Genomic DNA, 24,690 nt, shown 5'->3' with positions numbered 1-24,690 from the left:
CAATTAGTCAATTAATTTATGACAAAAGAGCTAAGAAATGGGGAAAGTGAGTCTCTTCTATAAATGGTGCTAGGAAAATTGGACAGCAAAAGAATGAAACTGGAAATGCAAAAGAATGAAAATGGACCACTATCTCACACCACACACAAATTTAAGTGAAAATGGATTAAAGACTTGAATGTGAGGCCTGGAACCATAAAACTCCTAGAACAAAACACAGGAAGTAAGCTCCATGACATTAGTCTTGGTGATGACTGTTTGAATTTGATGCTAAAAGCAAAATCACAAAATTAGAAGACACATTATTTCTCCTGCAACTGCAAAAGGTACTACTGATAAAAGAAGTGCACTTCACAGTATCAATGGAAGATGGTAATCTTAAAAGATACGTAGCAACCCAAACTGCTCACTTCTTAACCGTTATTGTCAAACCAGGAAAACAAGACATTTCGAAATGAACAGAAAACAAAGATATCTATACAAAGCTATTACAAGATAAAACACCTTCTCAAATAATCACAAAGAGAAGAAAACACTACACCTAACTGAAATTAAATATTCTTGAACTAGCATCCACAATATGGAAAAAACCACCTTGAAGCAAAAATGTTTTAAAATCAGGTGAAAAAATAGGGTGAAATGATTACCATCACTAGTCGCCAGAGAAATGTTAATTAAAACAAGATGCCACTACACATCTAATAGAATGTCTAAATTTAACACAAGACTGACAATACTAAGTGTTAGGAAAGATGGAGAGCAAATGGAACTTTCATACACTTCTAATTGAAATGTAAAATGGTACAACCACTTTGAAAGAGTTTGGCAACTTCTTCAAGAGTTAAAATACATGACCTAGGTATTCACTCAAGAGAAATGAAAGCATTATGTCCATATAAAGTCTTCTACACTAATACTCGTGGCAGCTCTATTTGTAACAGCCCCAAACTGGAATCAACCTAAATGTTCATGAACAAGTGAATGGATAAGCATATTTTAGTATATTCATGCAATGGAATACTACAGCAATAACAAGGATTGAACAAATGATCTCCACAACGAAATGGAAGAAACTCAAAATAACTATGCTGAGCAGAAGCCAGACAAAAAGGATTCCAAGTTTATAAAATTCTAGAAAATGCAGACTAACCTATGGTGAATCAGCAGTTGTGTAGGGACAGGAGATGACAGATGAGAGGGAAGGATTACAAAGGGTATAATGAAATCTAAACCAGACCATACACTGAGACCACATGAAGCAGCCCTGAGATGATATGAAGAAATGACCTGTCAATCCACAGATGCTCAGTCCTCAGCTACTGCAACCTGAGCTACTATATGGATGCAACCACATGAAAAGATCTGAATAACTACTAGCAAGGCTTCAAAAATTCCTAACCCACAGAAACTATGAGAAATAATAATTGTTTTAAGCTACTAAGTTTTGTGATTTGTTACACAGCAACCAAAACAGACCATCAAGACTGCCTTATCTGTTTCTCAGTCACCACCAATAGCCCAGGTTTCTCAAGTTATTTCTCATGTTCTGCCATTTTCTACCACTTCTCAGCTACTGACACTTTCACTGTGCTCTCCTGAGTAATCGTCAACCCCGCTTCCCACCCCACCCCCAATATTTTTAACCTCTTCACTGAATACTCCCTTCATCTTCTTGCTCTAAAATCTGGCTTTCTTTGAGGATGCCATTTTCCATGCAGCTATCTCAAATAAATGTTTTTCTCCTTCATATCCCTCAAATCTCTGTACCAAAGGAAGAAATCTTTCTTGCTTCTCACTTTCATATTATTCTCCTTCTTTCCTCCCTAAATACTCCCAGTTTTGAAAATCCTGTTACCAGACTCCAGTCTACTATCCCTCCTTATTGCAATCTTCTACAGCCACCTGGGCACAACTCCTCATTCCCTAAGATTTATATCTCAGTACTCTCTCTGATACTACTGTCATAATTCTTGATTATTTAAAAACCCTTGTAGATGATCCTACCAATAGCCTATCCTTGTAGGTCTTTAAACTCTTGTCTATCAATGATATTGTATACCACCCAATCTCAACTACTCATTTCTATGGACTTTATTATAACCAGTAACAAACTCTCCATAAATTCAGCTTCAAGAATCCTACTCTCCAATCACCACCTTCTAGGCTCTGAAACTTATTCCTTCTAGTAACTCAATAATGACAATCATTTTACTTCACTGGGAATAGCAAAACATTGATCCTCTAGCTTTTTAAATTGCCCCTCACTGTTCTATCGTCCTCGCTTCCTTTCTCGGCCAGCTTAAATCCCATAGACAATTATTAAGATAATTGTCTTGTACCTCTCCCTCTTCTTCATATTCACTTGTTAAAACTATAGGCATAACTCCGCGATATTGCAAGTTCAGTTCCAGACTGCGTATTAAAGTGAACATGGCAATAAAGATAGTTGTAATCTTTTTGCTGGTGGAGGGTATTAAGTTTGTAAAAAAATGCAACACCTGTAGAGCACAATAACATGAAGCTTAATAGAATGAAGTATGCCTATACAACCCTATTAATTTCAACTATTGGTTTAGTCTGTGCCTGTCCTCACACACCTGAATTGAATTTAGCTGGCAAAAAACATAATATTGCTGCCTATCCTCCTTTAATTTCATGATTACAAATCTCAATTAGGCCTTTATTGTTGCCAAGCAATGTTTCCACTATATTTCACTAGTCCAACACTCAATCTACTGTCCTAGAGACCTACTTCCTACCTTGTCTCTGCTCAAACCTCCAACACCTGCCCGTCCTCACTCCTAGCTGATGACCTTCTTTTACAGAGAAAACAGAAACAATCAAAAGAGCACTTTCACAATCTCCCTCCACCATATCTGCCCATTCACAGATTTGTGCCCATATAACTGTCGCCACATTAACTGTCAATGTACCTAACAAAGGCCAAATCCATTTCCTCTCATCTACTCCAGAACACTGCTTCAGCAATTCTCTCTCCTGCATCAATTTTTCCATCTTTACTGGACCTTTCCTATATGCCCACTAACATGCTGAACTATGTTTCTCCCATCTTAAAAACAAATAAAACACGCAATTAAGAATCCTCTTTATTCACTTCTCCCTTCTATTAGCCTACTTAACAATAAAACTCAAACTATTTGTTTACAAGTGTTGCCTTTTCTCCTCTCCAACCCTCAGTCCAATCAGATTTCGCCACTATTTCAACCAAAAGCTGATCCTCTCTTTTATAAACCTGATCTCCCTGAAGTTTTCCCCATCTCAGTACATTTGTAAAAGGTAACTTCATCTTTTACAATTGTTTAGGACAGTCTTAAAGCTACCTTTGACTTTCCTCTCTCAAGCCTCCATTATCGAATCATGTCCAACACCTATTGCCTCTGACTTCAAAATATATCAAGTATCTGAGTACTTTGCTCTCCTTTGCTGACACCTGGGTCTGGGTCGTTTCAGTAGACTCCTAATGTCCCTACTTCGCCCTGGCCTGCCCTCACCACCTCCGCGACGGAGTGTACAAACCAAGATACAATCAAGTTGGTTAGGACCTCGGCTCTAAGCTATCAGGGTACCCAAGCTGCGCGAGGAAGGAGCTTGCGGATGAAGCTCCCAAATGGAGAAAGATGTAGAAACACACGGACCGCAGTCCAGCAGTAAACTGAGTGGCCAGGTCCCGCCCCGCGGCCGGGGAAGGACCGTGGGGGCCGGGAAGTGGGCGCTCGTCCAGAGGCAGAGCCGGCCGCAGCCTCACCTGGCCTGCGCCCCGCCGGAAAAGCACAGAGTCCTCCTGCTCCGGGACACCTCCACCACCGCCTTCGACCCCCATCGCCATCGCGAGGCTACCGCAGGGTGCGCAGCGTGGGCTGCGTGCCTCCGAAAATGACGACTTCCGCCGCCCGGGGTCTCTGGGCGCGGAAGAGTACGGTGGCCTGGAAAGCGAGCCCGCGGCGTGGAGGACTGCGCGCTCTCTACTGGGGGTCGCCTCCTGATTTCACTGATCGCGCTCGTTTTTCTTTTCTGTAGTCTCTCAATTTTTTGAGTTCACTTTTTCATATATTCGTAGAGTGATTCTACCAGAGTGTTTTTGTTTTTAATAATAAATTTATTTTAGAAAATAGTGTTCATTGAGGGCAATTTAGTGAATATGGATAACAGAATACAATGAAAATCAGTCCGGAGGTAACCAATAATAATATAGCTGAATTGCACAAAAGAGTTTTATGTTTTGTTTTGTTTTGTTTTGTTTTGTTTTGTTTTGACAACAACCCTACAAATTAGGGACTCTTATTTTAAAGGTGAACAAACTGAGGCACAGTGTTTACACAGCTGCCTGGAATGCAGGCAGTAGAGTTTATGCTTTTAGACACTTCCCAACTTTGACATTTAGGTTAATAACCATTCTTCCAAATCTTTCTTAGTAAATTTTTTAACTTAAACGAGATCAAATGATATTCTTAGTTCTTACCATTTACTTTCCCAGTACTCTTCATTAGGCGTTTAGAATTGCCAAATGACTTCCATGTACATATTACACCCTCGCTGATAAACTAGACATCTGATTATGTAATTTAAACTTCCAGCAAAAGCAACATAAAATGAAAGGACAAACAATAGTTGATAGTATGCAAGAAAATACCAATATTCCTAAAATCTTTTAAAAAGCTTTGTCAAAAGTAAAAGCAGCAAAACAGACAAAGGTAAAAGAGTTATTCATTGAGGAAAAAACAGAAATGGCCAATAAATATGAAAATAAGCCAAACTCTAGAAGCTCTGTACTCAGTCTGCCTGGGTTTATATCGTTATCCTGCCACTTAGTACCTGGTGACCTTGGGGGAGATTCCTTAACCCAAATCTCAATTTATAAAAATGGACATAACAATAGTACCTACATATGAAGACTAAATGAAATACAAAAGTCAGAAAACAAGGGGAGTTCACCAAAAAATTTACAAATGTCCAATAAACATGAAAATATGCTCAACATCTAGTCACAGAATTGCAAATTAAAAACTAAGAACCAATTTTCATTTGGGTCAGCAAAATTATTAGAGATTAATAATATCTGATGTTATCAAGGGCATGGGGCTATGAAGGGCTACCCTCTTGTTGGAAAAATACAAACATGTTTAAAAATACAAACATATATACCTTTACCCTAGGAATCCTACCTTTAAGAATCCATTCATATAGAAATAAAAGCACCAGAACATGGAGTTAAGTAGGACAATATATATTACAGGATTGTTTGTAGTGGCAAAAGCTTACAAACATCCTGATTGTCCATGAATAAGGAAATGAATGGATAAATTACATCCATACTATGGTCAGCTCTATGTGTACTGACTTGTGGGATGGCTATTAAATAAAAAGTATCAAGTTACAGCTAAGATTTTCATTTTTGTTTAAAAAAACTTTCTGTAGTAAGTTGAATGGTGGCCCCAAAATATGTACACCAGAAACTTGTGAATGTGAACTTATTTGGGAAAAGGATTTTTGCTGATATAATTAAGAATCTTGAGATGAGATCATCGTAGATTAGAGTAAGTCCTAAATCCAATGACAAAATCCTCAGAAGAGACATAAAGAAGGTAGAGAAAAGAAGGCCATGTGAAGACAAAGGCAGAAATAGGATCTATGCTGCCACAACTCAGATAATGCCTGGAGCTACTAGGAGCTGGAAGAGCTAAGCAAAGATTATTCCCTTAGACTCTTCAGAGGGTGTATGGCCCTGTTGACACCCTGCCTTTAGACTTTTGGCCTCTAGAACTGTGGGAGAATACATTTCAGTTGTTGTAAGCCACCAAGTTTGTGGTGATTTGTTATGACAGCCCTAGGAAACTCCCTATATCTCTTAGTTATTTGTATGTTTAAAAATGTGTGCATGAGCACTGAGAGAAATGTACAACTATTTTATACACCCTATGACCTGGAAATTCCAGTCTTAGATATATACTCAATAAGTGCTTATGACCACCAAAAGATATGTGTATATACACACACGTATTAATATACATTAATATACATTATATATAACATATGTAACATATTACATTATTAGTCATTCTGCCATATATATATTATGTATGGCACTATATATATACACATACACACATATATATGCATGCATGTATACATATAATATACATATACATATATATTATATATATAATATATATATATACACACACACTATGTATGGCAGAATGATTAATAATAGCCCCAAACTAAAAGTAATCCAAATGTCCATGAAAAGCAGAGTGGATGACTACATTATGGTATATTCGTTATGACAGATTGCTACACAGCAGTGAAAAAGAAGAAACTACTGCTACACATAAGACAGAGGATTCTCACAGATGTAATGTTGATCAAATTAAGCCAGACTCACAAGAGTATATACCACTTATATAAAAGTGTAAAAACAGATAAAACTGACCCACATTAATGATAGGTAGGGGGCATGATCTAAAAGTGGTCATAAAGGAGCTTGCTAGGGTGCTGCAAATAGCTATGTATCTTGATCTGGGTGGAGTATTTAAATGTCGAAGTCAATCGAAATGTACATTTAAGCTGTGTGCTATTTAGTATCATTTCACAAGGATACATGCTCAGGAGTGTAATTACTGGGACATATAGTAAAGGTATGTTTAGTTTTCTAAGTAACTGCCTAATTTATTGCTAAATTTATTTTAGCCCTTTGGTTGCATTTTTCCACTTTTTCTATAATGAGCAGGCATTGCATTTTTTTTTTTTTGGCTTTGAAAGTTGGTAGAGATATAAATAATATAAATAGTATAAGCTTCATCGTTGCTTCTCACACTCCAGACATTTACCTACCACCTTCATGATTTACATTACCATGTATCTTTTTAAATTTAGTCTTAAACTTACAATAAGAATATCAGACTCTTATTTCATTTTAGTCTGCCCAGCATCCATTCTTCCTTCCCTCTTGTGACAAAACCCCAGATTTGTTTGCTGGGGCACCTATCCCTCACTGGGTATAGTTTTGGTTATACTATTAACTTACGTGAACTTCCCTCCTCTTGTTAAGAGGTAGTCACATAACCCAAACGAGTCCATTTGGAGGCACTCTAAGTGATATAAAGACTAAAAATGGTTGTCAGAATTTTAACCTGATAGCAGCACTATAGAAAAAACTGTCTTATAGTACTTGGAGCTGTTCTAACTCTTGACTTTTCCAAAGCCTTCAGTCTTCAACTTTTCCTTGAACTCTGGAGTCTCTCGTCCTTTTAAATAATGGTTGTTGTTATTAATAAATTGTTTGCAACCGAAAGTTCTAGTGTATCATGAAACCACTTTTGATGCGGTTATATTTCCTCAAGGATACATTAATACATAACTCTAATTAAATGTCCATTCACAAGCTCCCCTAATAGTCATCCTGAGTGGTACAGGGCCAAATGAGACTTTGACCCCTCCTCCAAAAAAAAGTTCTTGATATGAAATATATATTTATACAAATAAAGTATTCATTAGCATTGTCTTGATTTCGGCAAGATTGGTAGACAATTTCTTGTAAACTCACAAGTGTTGAGAAAGGTTCCACCAAACTATATATTCAAGACTATTCCTACACTGATACCTGTAAGCAAAGTCATGTTCAACTGATAAAGTAATATGTGGCATGGAAAATATTTCTATAAAAGTTGTTATAAACAAATTTTAAAATCTCATTTTTCCTGGGCAAATGGTCCAATGGCAGGCTATCTGTGAACTTTAAATGTGTATTAGCTAATTAGTGCTATGTAAAGGGTTTTGTTTTTAAAAAGTTTTAAGGAAAAGCCTGTAGTTTTAAATCTTTCTGGAGTTTATGGGGAAGTGCATTTGAGTCCTTAACTCAGTGACATTTTCACGACTTGGTCATTTGCAAAGACAACATATCCCAATATATGATTACTATATAGCAAGTGCGTTAGCAGATGAAGCTGTAGGATGCAGTTTAATAACTGCTCTTCTTCACTCTTGATCTAATGGAAAAGTATGAAGAACAATTTCATAAAAATAATTCAACTTTTTAATCGAATTTTAATATTTATATGTCTTCTATCACCAAAGACAATTAGAAATTTACCGTAAGAAGTTGACGTGCTCTTTGCTTCGTTTGTATCACTGCTAAAACCCTGACACAGATGGTAAAATGTAAAAATCGTAATCTGATAGTCAACTTTATATTAGAGTTTTCACTTTTGGGATATGTTTTTATCCCACTAGCTCTATTGAGGTCTGATTGACAAATTAAAATCAAATATATTTAAGGTGTAAATGTGATGATTTATATATGTATACATTGTGGGGCATATAAATGCTTTTTGAAGTTCAATAGTTTTGAAATAGATTGTAGACTCAAAGCTAATGGCAGTATTACAACACAAACAGAAAAGCTCTTTTTCAAGGTAGAACTTGAAAATATTATACAAAAAAAAAGTTTACCCACTTCTAGAGGTGGGTAAACTTTTCCTATCTATAAAAACATGGGGGGGGAAAAGAGCAAAATATAATTTTTAAAAGTTAGAAAAATGTCATAATCAATACTCCCCTTTAGTCCAGTTTCAAAAACAGGCTACTTTGATAAGTGGGTAACAATTTCTCATGCTGCCGCTAATAGTAAAGGCATTCAAAAAGAATCAAGTTAACTGATGAAACTGACTTCAGTGTATCACCTTGGACAGTAGCAGTTGCTCCCTTTTATTTTCAGGACTTAGGAAGATTGCTAATAATAATGCACTACCTCCTGTTAAGGATGATGCAAAATAGTATTTTTAATGTCTATAAAAATGTTCCATGGAGTCTGGTATTTTCCAAATTACACTGTAAAGCTGGCACTACTTTATCTAAATAATTTGATCATGCTTTGGCAACAAGTCAAAGAAATATCTAAAGGGTATATGAATTAGCTTTACTGATTACAATTATTCACCTGTATTTTCCCCTTAATATCTTGTAATTAACCAATTCCCCTCTTTAAAAGTTTAGCTATTTTAGTTACACTGCTTAAATATACATGAAAAGAAACTAATGTGTCAATGTATTTCAGCAATTATATTTAATTTTCTTCCACATAGATAATTTTTATGTCTGGTAGTGGTGAAGTTAAAAATCAAACCCTTTAAAATGAAGTTCTTCAAGTAAATACCATGAAAATTAAAAACATTCGATTTGAATTTAAGTCTTAATAATTAATTACAACCTAGAGATCTTCTTTATCCTAATATCCATGTTCTTTTGGAACTGGAGTTTCCCCTAGATTTACAAGATTTAACTTGTAAAAAAAGTCCAGTTATTCCACTACACAAGATATTTTAAACGTGGAAATTATTCATTAAAAACAAATAAAGGATTTGCCTTAAAGCATACATATTTATTTGTACTTACAGCTTATCACTTTGTGTAGAAATTTTGGAGACAGAATTACAGAAATCAAACCCATAAAGAATTTTTGTGGTACAATCAGACTTCTTTATTATCCTTTTTATTAGAATGTAACTCAAGCTGTTGTAATCCTTTTGCCCTTGTGACTATCATCATATAAAGTTTTGAAGACTGAAGTTAATCCAAGAAAGAGAACAAAGCTTCACTTTAACTGAAAGTCTGTGTTAATATGAAGATAAAAACTCAGGCTAAATATTTCATGTTGGCCTCATTTAGTATTAGATACACTTAAAATTCTATCCTATTTGTGGGTAATACCCTTGGTAAGTGACCTAACACAAGATTACCAGAACCTTAAGGTATTAGGTGAATTCCAGAAAATCTATCCATTAACATAGTGGTAAACATATTAGATAATTAGTAAAAATTTGTTGAATTGCATAAAGTGAAAAAATCAAGTATTTGAATAATACTTCACAGTTATTTCATTTACTACTCAAAGTTATTTTTATTCTTTGCAATTATGCATATTTACTTCAGAATAGAACAAGGTCTCAAAACTTAGTTTCTCTAGGTTAACATATTTCCAAATCAATAACCATCATTAAGTCACAAGTCTTTGAAGAGTTTCAGAACAGACTAAAAAATGGCACTTATGACAGTGAATCTTATTGTAAACAATGTACTGATGTGTCAATGTAGGTCCATCAACTAGGATAAACTTACCATTGTGGTGGGGGATGTTCATAATAGGAGAGGCTATGCATGAGTAAGGAGGGAGGGTATATGGGAAATCTCAATTTTGTTGTAAAACTAATTCTGCTCTAAAAAATAAGGCTATTAAAAAAAAAGGCACTTATTCTAAAAATGTTAAAGCTATAAGTAAAACTTTTACTGAGACCTCATTTAATTTATATTCATTTAGTTGCTATTCCAGTACAACGTATGTACTATCTATTGTAAATTCTTCAAGTAAACTAGCTGACTACAAAGTAAAGTCAGATAAATGTATCTTAAATTTTATTATACAATAAAGCCTACTTTAAAGATCTACTTTAACAAAGTTTATGATAAAGACTCTAGATTTATATGAGATCATATTATCTGATCACATCACTTTTCTACTAAATTATATATATGCTCATTGCTGATAAAAAAATAGTGTTCACCAATACGTCACATGCATGGTTAGTATTTTATTCTTTGAAGTATGGTTCTGAAACACCACACTAAGTCAGGCTGAAAGGTAAAGTTTAAAATAGTTTTATAAGGATATGTTACAACATGTGTAATGACTGTTCACTCTATAAAATCTTGATCATAGAGCTGATGATACACCTAGTTCGCAGTAGCACCATTTTCCAAATAGTCATCATTTTTCTCTTGTCTGCATTGACTTCTTTTCATTAGCTGCCTTTTGCTTTTGTTGCATGATCTCAGAGTCCCTATAATGGGAGAAAAGGCTATCAATTTTTACAGAAAAGCTGATTATGTTCTCAGTTGTTTTCTGTATACAACTCATTCAATATATTAGAAGACAATTTAAAAGAAGATACAAACATTCATGTCTTTCCATTTTCATGGCTAGAACAGCATGAGAAAGTAAAGAACCGAAAGGCTTTGAAGTAAGGTATTATTTTGAATACCATCTCCACTGTTATCATGACCTTGGCAAATAACATCAAAGCTCTTTCAAAATCAGAGCAAAACATATCAGGGTTGTTCTGAGGAACAGTTATGTATTATATGTATAACACATAATATAAAAATATATATAGGCACCCCACATTAGCTAGCTACATGCAGAAATAATGGCGATTACTCTTTGTTGTCAACAAAGTTAATTCATTAAACTTTTTCCTGAAAAAGGGGAATTTAAGAAGTCTCCTAGATATCCTAACTGGTACCTAGGCTTAGGTTATAGATGTTATGAAGCAAGCCCAAAAGCCCAAAAGCTAGTGATTAAAAATGTATTACACTAAAGAAAAGCAGGATATTCAGAGCATTTTTTTAATCCTTTCTGTCTCTGGCTGAACTCCACATGCCATATTGTGTGATCTACAAGCAGACTACCTGGGGTAGATGGTCCATGAGATCTATATTAAAAAAAAAATTTATATATATATGTAAGTGTGTGTGTATATATGTGTGTATATATTAAATGGCTATGTATTCAACACCTACTATGTACCAAGCAATTTACTGGCTCTCAATTAAGTCTTACAACTCTGAGTAGTTATCCCCACATTTCAGATTAAAAAAAAAAATTAAAGGCTTAGAGCCAAGTAATTTGCCCCAAATTACATGAAAACCAAGGTTTGTCCAATTTCAAAGTCCAGGCTCTTTCCTATCTTGCTATTGCATAGATTTAGTATGACATTTTCATTCAAGAAAAGTAGCTCTGTTCATGACAGTAAGACATTTCTGTAGAGCCAATAGCAAAAACAAGGAATGAGAAGGAAAACAAGACAGCTACAAAAAAAAAAAAAAAGAGGTATCATAAAAAATAGTGATAGTTTTGTTTAAAATCAAGCTCTGCTGTGCTTGTTCTATGACCTTAGTATTGTTACTGAAGTTCAGAGTCTCGGTTTCCTATTTATGGATTGAGCAGGACTGTGATAGAGATAATATACATAGAACACCTACCACCGAACTTTGTCAGAATTGGGAATTCAGTGGTTATTACTGAACCTAGCTAGACTAGCTTCTCTAATAAAAATACTATTTCAGGGTCACTGATCTGTACCACTTTCACTTTTACCCCAATGTGCGTAAACAAAGTTAAAGCAAAGCTTATTATTTTAATAATGTCATAGAAAGAAGGTGTAAAATGATATTTAAGGGCTTCCACTCATTGAATAATGATTCTTAACTCTGGCTGCACATCGGAATCACCTGAGGAGCTTTTTAAAAGTCAGGTTTAACTTAAGATAGAATAAAATTTGCCTTCAGCACGTTTTAATGCTCAACTCCAGGCCAATTAAATCAGGACTAGGTATGGCACACAGACTGGAGTAGATGGCAAGTTTCCCCAGGTGGTTCTATTGTGTAGACAGGCTTAAAGACCACAGAGAAGTCATACTGAAACACATGTAGTTAATTACTCACTTGACTTCCAAGTTCCACGTAGACAACAAAATTTGATTTTAGAATAAAATTAAACTTTAACTTTTTTAAAAACATCAATGCATTTTACTTAAGCTGTTTTTCAAAGCATTTCTGTAGTAGTTTGTATTATTTCTCACATATAGTCTTATACTGAGGCTGTGTACTTGCATTCTTTACAACTCAATGGAAAGTCAGAAGTCAATATAGCTATTTACTTTTTTGTGTCTCTTTCATAACAGTTATCACTATAATAATGTCACCTGTCATCCAGACCAGTTTGGGTAGAATGTATTCTTTGAAATGTTGTATCTCTAGTACCTAACAGTTGAGTATATGGACGGTGTTCAATTATTTTTGCTAAATAAAGTTCTTATGATTGTGGTAGAGTTGCATGAGATTCTATGAAAGACAAATTATAGCTTGAGCTTTAAATTCTTCGTCCATGGGTTGGGATAATAACTACCCCATATAGTTTTCGTATGCCTGGCACACAACAGATACTCAATTGTTACCCTTTTCTGCAGGTTAGGCCTAGTTCTACCAAAATTAAAAAAAAAAAATGCTTTCCATTTCCCAAAACGAAAACTTCAGCGACCTGAGAACATCATTAGTATCACTGACCTCTGCTTTCTCTGAGAGGTAGTCAAGCTGTCATCTTTTCTTTTTCCCTTGCTAATTTCCTGAGATTTTTTCATGTTTTTCTGGCGGGCAAGTTCTCTTTGATTTCCACCTACAAAGAGAAAGTCATGTTCTTTTCCCATCTCCAAAACTATTCCATTATAAGGCTCTTATTTAGAAGTATCTTACGTTTGCTTTTTAATAGATAAGCCAGAAGAGTACTGGCACTGAATGGTGTTCCCGGATCTGACCACAAGGAGGAAGCTTACAGGAAAACACTTAAGGTCTTAAGAGCATTATCATACCAATCAAGGTGTTCACTGGCTGTAAATACCAGATCTCTTAAAAAGGGAATTCCAATCGTCTGTATACATGGGCCAGTATCCAAAATAAGTTCTGGCTTTTGAGGAGTGTGCGTGGAGAGATTCACAGATCACACCTAGCACAAGTTGGCCCATCACAATCCAACTGTTATGCAAATACCGATGCTTGTGAAAACATTTCTTGCGAGCGCCAAACAAAAGTATGGACAAGACTCAATCGGAGCTCCCAATTTTTCTTAGGCCTTAATGATTTTAAGCACCAGCTACAAACCACCTCCAAACCAGAACCCCTCCCGGGGCTGACTCCACACACCTCACCTCTGGAGAGGTGTTCTTTACTATGTAAACTCGCACCAGAGGTGCAGACACCTGTCGGACCTTTCAAGGCGGACTGGAGCCCAGCGGCCCCCATTCTCAGCTAATTGAAGCTGGGTCTCCGCCCCGCCGGACCGACGGGCATACACTAGCTAGCCCCCGCCTCCCCGCCAAACGCGCCCGGGTGATCCGTTGAGTTCTTCGCCCAACGATCCCCTAAGCATCACCCACCCGTCCGCACACTCACGGGCCATGCTGACCACCGGACTGAGCCTGGAAGAGAGCGACTTGGAAAAGCAACGGCTTCGTCGCACGCTTAGCGGCCGTCCCCACCAGCAGATCTAGAAGGCTGAGGCCGCGCCGACCCTCCGCGGGGCGACGCCTCTACTCAGTCCACCGCCCCGCCCACTGAGACCAGACCACAGCTGCCGGCGTGGCCAGCGAGCGACTGCGGGGGCGCTGTTGGGCGGACGCGGCGGAGCGCGACCCGGGCTCAGGCCTGCTGACCGCTGCGCTTGCCGATCAGTCGGCACCCGGGACTCTCATGCCAGGCAACTTTAGTACAGTCCAGAAAGCAGGTCCTGTGTCGTAGGAAGGAATAGGCATGTGTGAATTTTCCCCGCTGTGTACCGGGCACTGGGGCTTGACCATCCTCCACTGTTGGGTAACAACAAAAACAAACACTACAATTCTAACTTTCTGACAAAGAACGCTAATTTCTTCACGCCTTTCAGCGGCAGGGAGAGGAGGAATGTCAGACAACAGATTGAGGGTTAACTGCGAAAGGCAGGGTCCTCCCTTCACTAATTTCCTTCCTATTCTCACACCAACCCGAGAACAATGAAGGTAGGCGGACTTCATTGCGCTCACTACTCAAGAGGAGACTGAGACTCATCAGAATCTACTGACCTAACAGGTAGGGACAGGTAGAAGTGAGAAAAAGATTTAAGACGGACTGTAAAGTCTATTCATTTCTCATTTTATCAAACTGCCCCTGCCATGGTCGACGGTACTTTCTGAATGTTAGGTTAATGGCTCTGCTTGGATTGTGTGACGGGGAAAGATGTCAGGGTATGCGGTCTTGCCATGCATTCAGAATAAGCCAGAATAACCTTGGAACCTATGTTAAAGCTGTGGAGCTTCTGCCATTGCTACAAACAGACTTGTAAAGATGCTTAATGGCTCATTTGGTTGATACCTATTTTTTTCATCTATTCCACTAATCGTTATAAACTGAGAAATGTGTAGAGTTAGTCTGAACATCCTAAAATTACCCTATTTATAAAAGCTTTTATTCTGGAAAATTTCAAACATATACAAAAGCATAGAAAGTACTTCAATGGACCCCAAGTATACATGATCAAACTTCACTAAGTTTTATTTTACCTCATAAAAATCGCCTATTTTAGAGAAGGTAGGAGAAAGTGGCAAAGAGTTCTGGAGATGTCTGGGTTGAAACCCCAATTCTACCAATGAATAGCTGTGTGAGCTTGGGCACGTTATTTCATTGCATTAAAGCTTCCTTGCCAATAAAATGGGGAGGTAGTTGTATCTTCATTAATTGAGTTAATATATATGAAGCGATAAAGTGCTCAGCATACAATAGCACCCAATATGTTGGCTATTATTGTCATTATTTCAATCTCAGAGCCTTGATGCTTAGTCTTTTTAGGCACCACCTCTCCTCAATACAGTTTACACATCAGGTGTTTGCACTTAGCAAACCTGTTCTGGAGTAATTTGAGCTGAGGGGAAAGATTGACTTTCTGGCCAGGCTTCTTTTAGAGACAAAGAGATTGGCTAAAGAAGGAGAGAGGGAAGGAATTTGAAATTGGAAGGTTAAGTGGCAGAGTTCTTGTTTCTTTATGTGGTCTTAATTTACAGTCTAATTGAGCTGCTTCTTTGCAGCTGAAAATATAGTTTTTGAGTTGTAGGGATACACATGATGTACACCATATACATGAGGAATGTTGGATATATCTGCCAGAAAAATCTAGAGAATTTTAAAATTACTGTGATGCCATTAAGAATTTACGAATTCAGGTGTGTAACAAATACATTACAACTTTATATTTAACAATAAAGTCAAATCTCACTCTGTTCCTAATTTAGGGAGGAGGCAAGAGAACCAAAATGTTAAATCAAGCTATATTCAGAGACTGCAATATTCTGATCAATCCTGCAGCTAGACCACGAGGAAACCTGCAGAAAAAAGGAAGATTTCTGCTCAATGGGATTGCTAACAACCCATGTCCCCACACCCTGAAGGGAAAACAGGAAAAGCAGAGTATTTAAGTGGTGCTCTACACAAAATAAAATCATTCATTCTCTTTGGCTAAAACTGTGAGGACCTATGGATCACAGGCTGGGAATTGCCAGCAAGACTTTCACGCTACATACTCCCATCTTTCCTCACTATAAGTCCATTTCAAAGGAAAATGGGTAAACAAAGTCTTTTCAAGTGTATCACGGGAACTAAAGATTGACATATAAACTGGATTCCCTAACACTCAGGGCTTTTTCTTTTGTCTAGGTATTTTTTTGTCTTTGCTTTCTCTTTTCTTTGCTTTTCTTCTTCTCTAATAAACTTCTCTTTTGACTCTAACTTTGGCATGTGTTTGAATTCTTTCTTATACTCCATCAAGAATCGTCTCAGTGCAGGGCTTGAGTCACCCCCCCCCCCCCCCCCACTGCCCAGTCAGGGGACTTTGCCCTGTCCTGCATCATTCTCATCCCTTTACTAATGGGAAATTAAATCTTAGTCATTGACTTCCTTACCTACAGAATTGTGGGAATACCCTAGACTCTTAAGGTGGAGAGGAACATTTGGGGAAAGGCCTTGTGTCTTCAATTTATACCAGAATATGTTGTCCAAAGCTATATGGTTCTGGCAGCTCCAGGTTTCCTGAGACAACTTCAGCAAGGGCTTGTCAAATTCCTGAGTGTCTTTAGGTGTATCTGAGGTCCTGTTTCTTCCACAGAATACTGAAGAAAGCCCACAGAACCCATGGACCTCCATTCTCTTCCTAGTCTTGGAGAAATCTCTTTTCCGTGCTTTTAGCCTGACTTTCCTATTCTCAAAAGCATGTGTCTCTCTTTCTCCTTCTGGTTGACCTAGTAATCTCTTAAGTAAGTTCAAGATTTTATTCCTTTGACATTTTGTTATTAATGTAGCAGGCCATTCTTGTAGAATCCTTTTCTCCTTCCAAGAAGGCAGTCGGGCCTTTATGTTTCCATGAGTCAGGGGATTTTTTTTTTTTTAATGCCTACAGCACCTAGTATTCCAATGTGGTCTCCCATGCAAGTACTAAGCAGGCCTGATCCTGCTTAGCTTCCCAGATCAAACAGAGATCCGCACAGTCAGGGTGGCATGATCCTAGATGAGTCAGGAGATTTGTATTGCAGGTTCAAACATGGCCCACACTCTGTAGAGCCAAACTCAGCTCTGGCCATTTTCTTCTATCATAGAGGCCTTCCCTAACCATCCTACCTTAAGTAAGCCAGCCTCCTATTAATCTCTTATATTACCCTTTATATTTCTGTTATGGCATTTAATACAGTCTTAAAGTATCTTGTTTATTTGTTTTTTTGCATTCCTCTCAACCCAGAATGCCTTATTACTCTATTGCTACCTCCTGAGGCAAATTAAGAATACTCACATTAATTTAAAAAGTTTTAACTACAATAATTTTGAACAGGTAATACAGTCACATTAAAAGTTACACAACCATATGCAGCGAATGAGCTTCCTCCCATGACATGTTTCTCGGAAACCCAATACCCCACCCAGGAAGTAACTAGTTTTAGTTTCTTCAAACCTGGATTTCTAATCTATGTTCTAATCAATTTAGAATTGCTAAGCCCTGGGGATGCAGTGAACAGGCACAGCTCTACAGGGCCCTCTGAAAACAAAATCGGCCAGCAATTTTATTTATTTATTGGCGGCAGAGAAGCAGCGGCTGTTGTGGCTTTGAACAGGGTTGTCAGTGTTACCCTTGCATGGTGACTTCTGCCCAAAACAGCGCTTGGCCAGCGATTTTAATACTTCTCATAAAATTTTGGGTCGAGGAGTTAACTACCTCCTTCTCTGCTTTTCAATAACTCTTAAGGACACCTGTAGAGGGGAAAGCTCACTGCCTCGTGTCTCTATTTCCGGTTCACAGGTAACTCAGACTCTAGTTTGACAGTTACCATGGCTTCGGCGGTGTGCGTCTTACGTCATTCCGCGGCACTCGCTGATGACGCTATTAGTGCAGGCGCCCTCTGAGGGCGGGGAGCAAGGTGTACCGGGGAAGCTCAGTGTAGCAGGGTCATGAAGAAGAGGCGGCGGCGGGAGGCAGGAGGAGGCGGCGGAGGCGTGAAACTGCGGTAGCTGCCTGTTGGGCTGGCTAGTGGCTTGTGGGAAGGGCTTAGTTACTAACCCCCTCTCCGGGCAGCGGCCGGGGCTCGGGGCTGAGAGCGGCCTTGGAGCCGCCTCCCCGGGCCCCGTGGCTCCGCCATGTTCCGCAGGGCACGCCTTAGCGTGAAGCCGAATGTTAGGCCTGGCGTGGGTGCCAGGGCCTCGATTGCCCCCAATCCCCAGCGTGGACAAGAGGCTCCCAGGCCGCCGGAGCCTGCAGCGGCCTCTGCCCCGAAGCCAGCGGACCCTCCAGATGTGCCCTCGGTGGATTTCGGGGGAGCGGAGCCCCAAGAAGAGGCTCCCAGGAGGAGGTAAATGTTTGAAGATGAGAGCATTTTTATCTGCTCCACCTATCCGGGTTTGTGTATTGGAAGCTGAGCAGATGAACTTTACCGTAGGAGTAACCTCGCTTGCACTAAGTCTTACATTTGAGGCCAGATAAACTCACTGCAAACTGTAGTTTGTTTCTCTGATCACAGGGTGTGGCAAATGTGGAATTTGTTATGATATGTAGATTCTAGGAGAGGGGACCATATCTTAAGTGGTCGTGGGAGGAATCCTGATGTAACGGTCTTGAAGTGAAGAATATCCACAGGTGGTACTATTCATTAGAAAATTTTGATTACTGTAGTTTTCATTCTTCTGGAATGAAAACTTTGCGGGGCAAGTAGTTTTTTAAATTTCGAAAACATTTATTTTTAAAAGAAGACTAGTGTTGCTTTGGTTCTGCTGATTTATGTCAGCGGGAAGGAAGGTCTGGGTATTTGCTTTGATTTGAGGGTGTGCCCCTTTAACATAGTGACCATGTTTTCTGGACAAAAAGGATGTGTCATGTATCGCATTTGGATTCAGGATTCTTATACAGAATTTAACGATTTGATAGACTTTGCCCAGGCAGAATTTACTTATCTGTAAAATGTGGATAATGTTATATACTTTGGAGAATTATTGTGGAGATTAGAGATAACCGATATAAACCATATTGCACAGGATATGGCAGAATAGTTGCTTACAAAAAGTTATTTGTTTAAAATAAAGGCTATGGAGCAAAGTAATTAAGGACATGTCAGGTTATTGCCTGTTTCTGCACTATATATGTGAGGAATCAAAAGCCAACCCTATTGAATGACAGTGAGATAGTATAAATTCTGTTTATGCTCTGACTTGAAGGTAACATTTTATTCCTTTGTTTTTGACTCTGCTTCCTAGGTTAGCGTGAACTGGTGCTGGGTGTAGTGCTAGCTTAACAATGCTAAGTAATTTCCAAGTTTCTTACATGAATTTGTTTCAAAATTCCTCCCCAAAATAGAGCTACAAATACCAATCACTATTAAAGTTTGCAGAGATCCTTTTAACTATATATAATGCATGTTGATTGATAATTTAATAAATTACTAAGAGTCTATAGTCTTGACATTTAAGCTGGAGGATATTTAATTCTTAGAGTTGACATTTAGGGAGTATACTTCTTTATTGTGTTTTCTGTGTGCGGGTCTTTGTTAGTTGCAAAAAAAAAATCAAGTCTGTTTTATCCTTGCGCATTCAACATAATTGGGCAAAATGCAGATGGTGCATATGTCACATTATAAGGCCTGAAATGAGAATTTAAACTGGAGACTTTTTGGAAAAAGTATACTATAGGTTTAGGCATTTTTCACTTTTATATTAGACTAACTGCAACATAGGAAAAAAGTAGACTGCTTTTAATTCTTGACTTATACCCCCTCTCTTTTTGACTTAACTTGCTTTCAGGCCATTCCTGTAATATTTAAATCCAATCTGAACTATATCTAATATTAATTTGGAGTGACTGAGCACTTTTTCTGAGTGAGGAGTTCGATAGCTGTATGAGTAATGGTGTGCCTGACAAAAATGATTTCTGCCTCAAATAGAATTTGATTTGATCAATGTAGCTAAATGTATATCTTCAAATATTGCAATACAGGTTTGAAGTTTTTTATGTTTAGTTTGACTGCTGTCAGGTCGATAATTAAATGCTGATAATTTAGATCAGTTTTGGAGGACATCAGTGTAGATTATAAACTTAATATAAAAATACTCAGTTATGTAGTGATTAAAATTTGGGTAATTAAGCTTTGTTCCTGTAAGTTAGGTTTTTTTTTGTATTTTTTTGTTGTTGTTTTTGAGGGACCTGGCATGAGCATAAAATGATGCGCTCTAATGTGATTAAGGATTTGAAGTTTGAAAAGATGAAGTCTTTATTACAGATCTATTAAGATTTACTAAATCAAAATATTTATTGCAACCTCTGTCATAATTAACATATCTCTAGTCATCGATATTTTTAGTAATGAGATCTTACTGTTTTGGATTTTTAACTGATAGTTTTTTATACTAAAATATTTAAAGGAATATCCATGATGCTTTATTTTTTCTTTTTGAATTTCAACAGTGATGAAAAGACTGATGGTGAGAATGATGTTGGAGAATCCAATAAATCTTCCTCTACTGTTTCACAGAGAAGAAAGCGAATATCAAGTACTTCTACAGTGGTTAAGCCTAGCATCAGTGTTCCTTCAGAACCTCATCCCTTATCTACTGTTAATCAAGAAGATTCACAGCCAACCCCCATTCCAACAAAAGAGAAACAGCCATGCTCAGACAGATACCGAATATATAAAGCCCAGAAACTGAGAGAAATGTTAAAAGAAGAATTAAGAAAAGAGAAGGTAAGAGAGAAAAGTCAGAATTTTGACTGTTTCCTGGTAGATTTCTGTTTTATGTGAGTCAGGCATCATTTTTTAAAGCCTATAGCACCTGGTATTCCTAGGTTGTCTCCCATCCAAGTATGGACCAAGCCCAACCCTGCTTAGCTTCCAAGATAAGATGAAATCGGGCACATTCAGGTTGACATGGCTGTAGATTATGTAGCATTTTTATGGGGGAGTAAAACCAAATAACATCTCTCATGTTAATCGAGTATCCCCTTTTAACAGAATAATTAAGAAGCACTGTGGACTTAAGGTATTATTTCCATGATATTAACTTTTATACATTTTATTTATTATCTGTCATTGTTTTTGGTGAAGATCACAAATAGAAGTTTCTCACACACACACACAGCAAATTTGTGAAATATACTTTCAGTCATTTTTTTTGAGGATATCCAATTGACATTAGATTCATTGGATTGAAGACAAGTATAGTTGGGGAAAAATGAATTGATAATATTTTCTAAATTGGTAATATGGAAAATTATAAATGGGGAAAATTTGCATGTATGCATATAGCAGAGTCCATATTCTTTTTAATCTTGAAGATTATTCTTCTGAGAGGGCAATGTAACAGTAGTGAAGCATGTAAGCTCTGGAGATAAATACTGGTTTGAATCTTTGATTTATCCCTTACTGACTGTATGATTTTAGGCAATTTAATTAATGTTTCTATGTCTATTTCCTCATCTGTAAATAGGACTAATGAAAGTATATGTCTATTGGAGGGTTGTGAGGATTAAACGAGTTAATACATGTAAAACTCATTTAGACTAGTATCTGACAAATTGTAAAAGCCCAACAAATGTCAGCTTTTATTATTTATAGAATTTGCTCACTTTTCTTTTTAATTAAGAAGAAGGTGCTAAGCTTGTTGCTTTATAGTCATTATTTCATTTAATGCAACTGTGTTAAGTGGGTACCACTAATTTACATAGGAGGAAACAAGCTTGAAGAGGTTATTTCCTTTTTAGCAAACATCAGTGGAGTATATGGGATATGAATCCTTATCCTCTGAAATCTAAGCCTCTAAAAATGCTCTGTTTTATAGAATCTGCTTAATTAGATTTCTTTTGGGCATAGTTCTAGTTCACTGTGGAGTAAGCCAAAACTATGTATTTATAAATTCTCAGTTAATTATTGTAGTTAGAAAGCATCAGTGAACATGATTTTATACACTGGGTTTTTGTCCAGTCCCAGTCACTTTAGTTTTTAAAATTCCTTAATGTGCTGCAGCTTTTTAATGTTCAATTTATAAGGTTTTCCCTAAGATTAGGCATAATTGTTGTAGGAGTAATATTCAGGAACTTGCAATGAATGCAAAAGTGGGCTGTATATTTGAATATAGTACATCTGAAATTCTATATTTTAAAAAAAAAGTGGATCTTTGCATGTGTGTTTGTGTGTGTGTATATATATCTAGAAGCAATGGAAAAACAAATATGCCGTAAATGAAAGCCAGAGGCCACCAGATCGTTCAAAGATGACTATGAGAGACTTCATATATTACCTCCCAGATAGCAATCCAATGATGTAAGTAAACTTTATTTCTGTTTTATTTTTCTTTGAGTACATAGTGGTTTAAATATCATTTTTAGAGTATAGTTTCATGTTTTCAAAAACATATTGACAAAATTTATAGCACATCTGATGTCTTTTTAAATAGAATTTTACAACATAAATTAGTGGTATTTCAATTAACTGTTTTCTTGGGATGAAAAATGATGCCCTTTACCTCTGAGATTAAAAATAAGTTTCCTTTTTTTATATTATAGAGATGTACAAATAACCAAACTTTTTTCTAATCATGAGTGTAATTTTTATTTCTTGTATAGTATAACTTGATCTAAAGGGGCGATCTAATTTTTATGCTCTATCTTTTAATTAAATGCAGTGGCACTTGATTAACAAATCCTCCAAGAACAAAGCTTCTTTAATCAAAGTTAGCCTGGAGAAGCAGTGAGTTTATGATAAATCTCATATTTGTGGTGTTGAAGGTTTAGCCAGTGGATGTAGGAGTAGTGGCATATTTTCAGTATAGCCTTTTTCAGGTTCACTAGGGCGTTGGCCTAGTTGAAGAAAGGCCAGAAACCTAGGTTTTGATTTGTTTGACAAGCCACTAGGTTGGTTCATGATTTGGACTGGGAGCCTCCCTTCATTGAGGAATTAAGAGGGTAAGAGAGTTCCCTACGTAGGGCCTAACAAATTATTTATACTTGATAATAAGTTTTCAACTGAAAAATTGACTGTTGAGATACACTATCATTAATAGTAGTGTTATGGTATATCATTTAAAAAAATGCAAATTAAAATAATTTCCTTCTTGCCTATACATAGAATTGACAAAATATAAATTAACTATTTATTAAAAAGTTTTCTGTTATTTGTGCTTAATAGTTCTTCACTGGAGCAAGAAAAGAAAACTGAAAAATCATTGACACCAATCCAGACAAGAGAGTAAGCATTTTATCTTTCTCTCTTTTGAATATATTCTGGTGTGGGTACATTTTTTTAAAAAATGAAATCAAGTAGTACTTCCTTTTTTAGTTAAATTTCATGTGATAGGAAATTTTAAATAGAATCGCTAACAATAAAAATTGCTGTCTGATTTAAATCTGTAAGAAAGCCCCACAGAAATATTGGGATTTGAAACGAAAGCTTTTGGAATTAAAAGGGGTTTTGTTTTGCTCTAGAATAGTAATATATTTACATGGCACACAATTCAAAAAGAACGAAAGTATACTGAGAAAAGTCTTCCAACTCTCTTTCTGCCACCTAGTTCCTCTCCCTGGAGGCAACAAATGTTACTAATTTTTTAGTGTATCTTTCTGGGTCTAGCCTGTGTTTATTTAAGCAAATATGTATATGTATATAATATGTATATATGTATATAATACCCTTCCTTTTCCTTCCCCTTCTCTTCCCCTTTTATCCCTTTCCCCTTCTTTTCCCTTTCTTAGCATTCTATGTATGGTGTCCTGTAGAATGTGTAGTTTCGATGCCACTAGAGAGTTTTTATTTTTTTTACAAGCTCCCTGTTGCCGTCCACATTGCACTGTCATGATGGTATCCAAAGAAATCCCTCCAAGAGACCTCTTAGGAAGTTATGGTAGCCTTGTATTTCAAGGTGGGGGATTGTGGAAACAGCAGAAATATTGGGATTTTCTGATTATTACTTCAAGGCTTATTAAGTAATGATTACTATTTTACTTGAAGTTCACATTGTTTTAAAACAGAATTCTCAAGCTTTACAAATCAGTTAGGTTTTCATAGATTTATAAGTTATATTTGTTTCAATAAAACCTTAAGGAGACAGTGTAATTAAATGGAAAGTATGTGGGACTTGGAGTCCTTATTTGGAAAACTGTGTTTGGCTTCTTGCTGTATACTTACTATTGTGTAATCTACAGCAAAAGTTGCTTATCTTCTCCAAGCCTCAAATAGGTATGAAAATACTCAATCCCCAAGGGTCCTTCTAAAGAGTTAATAAAATGATCTGGAAACTATGTAAATGTGAGAGTTATTTTTTGTTAACTCTATAATACCTGGATGGTTTACTCTGATAGTCTATTGAGATAGAAAAGAGGAGCATTTATTTCTCTTTATTTTCAAAGAGAGTAAAGGCTTCTTATTAAATGCTCCCAGATAAAATTTGAGAAAATCTTATAACTATATCTTTAACAACACATAGTATTTTCAATTAGGTTATAGGGAAAATTGGAAATAGATAAAATGTTGAATTTGCAGTAATTTACTTTAGAAGTTCATAGTAGTCAGAAGCATTTCT

The 24,690-nt window shown here is 36.8% G+C and overlaps 3 protein-coding genes across 14 annotated transcripts in view; 1 reads left to right on the top strand and 2 right to left on the bottom strand.

Moving 5' to 3' along the window:
• The window catches only part of LOC107498710 (survival motor neuron protein), a 40,798-nt gene extending 36,854 nt beyond the window's left edge, over positions 1 to 3,944 (bottom strand). For all 4 annotated transcript variants that reach the window (XM_036226220.1, XM_016122146.2, XM_016122145.2 and 1 more), the window contains exon 1: positions 3,767 to 3,944. In XM_036226220.1, coding sequence (XP_036082113.1) covers positions 3,767 to 3,847 — 81 coding nt within the window. In that variant the 5' untranslated portion in view covers positions 3,848 to 3,944. The remainder of the gene's footprint in view (positions 1 to 3,766) is intronic.
• A 5,432-nt stretch (positions 3,945 to 9,376) lies between these two features.
• Positions 9,377 to 14,181, bottom strand: SERF1A (small EDRK-rich factor 1A). Its single transcript, XM_016122147.2, has 3 exons — positions 14,020 to 14,181; positions 13,138 to 13,246; positions 9,377 to 10,853 (listed from the first exon to the last, which is right to left on the bottom strand). Exons 1-3 carry the CDS (start codon positions 14,024 to 14,026, stop codon positions 10,781 to 10,783), a joined length of 189 nt encoding a protein of 62 aa, XP_015977633.1. The 5' UTR covers positions 14,027 to 14,181; the 3' UTR covers positions 9,377 to 10,780.
• A 3,865-nt stretch (positions 14,182 to 18,046) lies between these two features.
• Positions 18,047 to 24,690, top strand: part of BDP1 (B double prime 1, subunit of RNA polymerase III transcription initiation factor IIIB) — a 75,864-nt gene continuing 69,220 nt past the window's right edge. For 5 of the 9 annotated variants that reach the window (XR_004952410.1, XR_004952409.1, XM_036225404.1 and 2 more), the window contains exons 1-4: positions 18,048 to 18,482; positions 20,585 to 20,861; positions 22,327 to 22,436; positions 23,301 to 23,360. Coding sequence is in view for 7 of the 9 variants with exons in the window: in XM_036225404.1 (XP_036081297.1) it covers positions 18,271 to 18,482; positions 20,585 to 20,861; positions 22,327 to 22,436; positions 23,301 to 23,360 (659 nt within the window). In the remaining 2 variants the exon portion in view is untranslated. Of the gene's footprint in view, positions 18,483 to 20,584; positions 20,862 to 22,326; positions 22,437 to 23,300; positions 23,361 to 24,690 lie in introns of all 9 variants that reach the window. The other 4 variants (XM_036225405.1, XM_036225408.1, XM_036225406.1 and 1 more) reach the window with 2 other exon arrangements.

Source organism: Rousettus aegyptiacus, unplaced genomic scaffold (assembly GCF_014176215.1).
Source record: "Rousettus aegyptiacus isolate mRouAeg1 unplaced genomic scaffold, mRouAeg1.p scaffold_m13_p_8, whole genome shotgun sequence".
Classification (NCBI taxonomy): Eukaryota; Metazoa; Chordata; class Mammalia; order Chiroptera; family Pteropodidae; genus Rousettus; species Rousettus aegyptiacus.
This window is presented reverse-complemented; position numbering and strand designations above follow the sequence as displayed.

Bases quoted from the DNA above. Each gene is read 5' to 3' on its own strand.
- SERF1A (XM_016122147.2), bottom strand. The intron at 10,854-13,137 runs GTCAGTGATACT...CTCCCATTATAG, and splicing joins ACCTCTCAGAGAAAGCAGAG to GGACTCTGAGATCATGCAAC.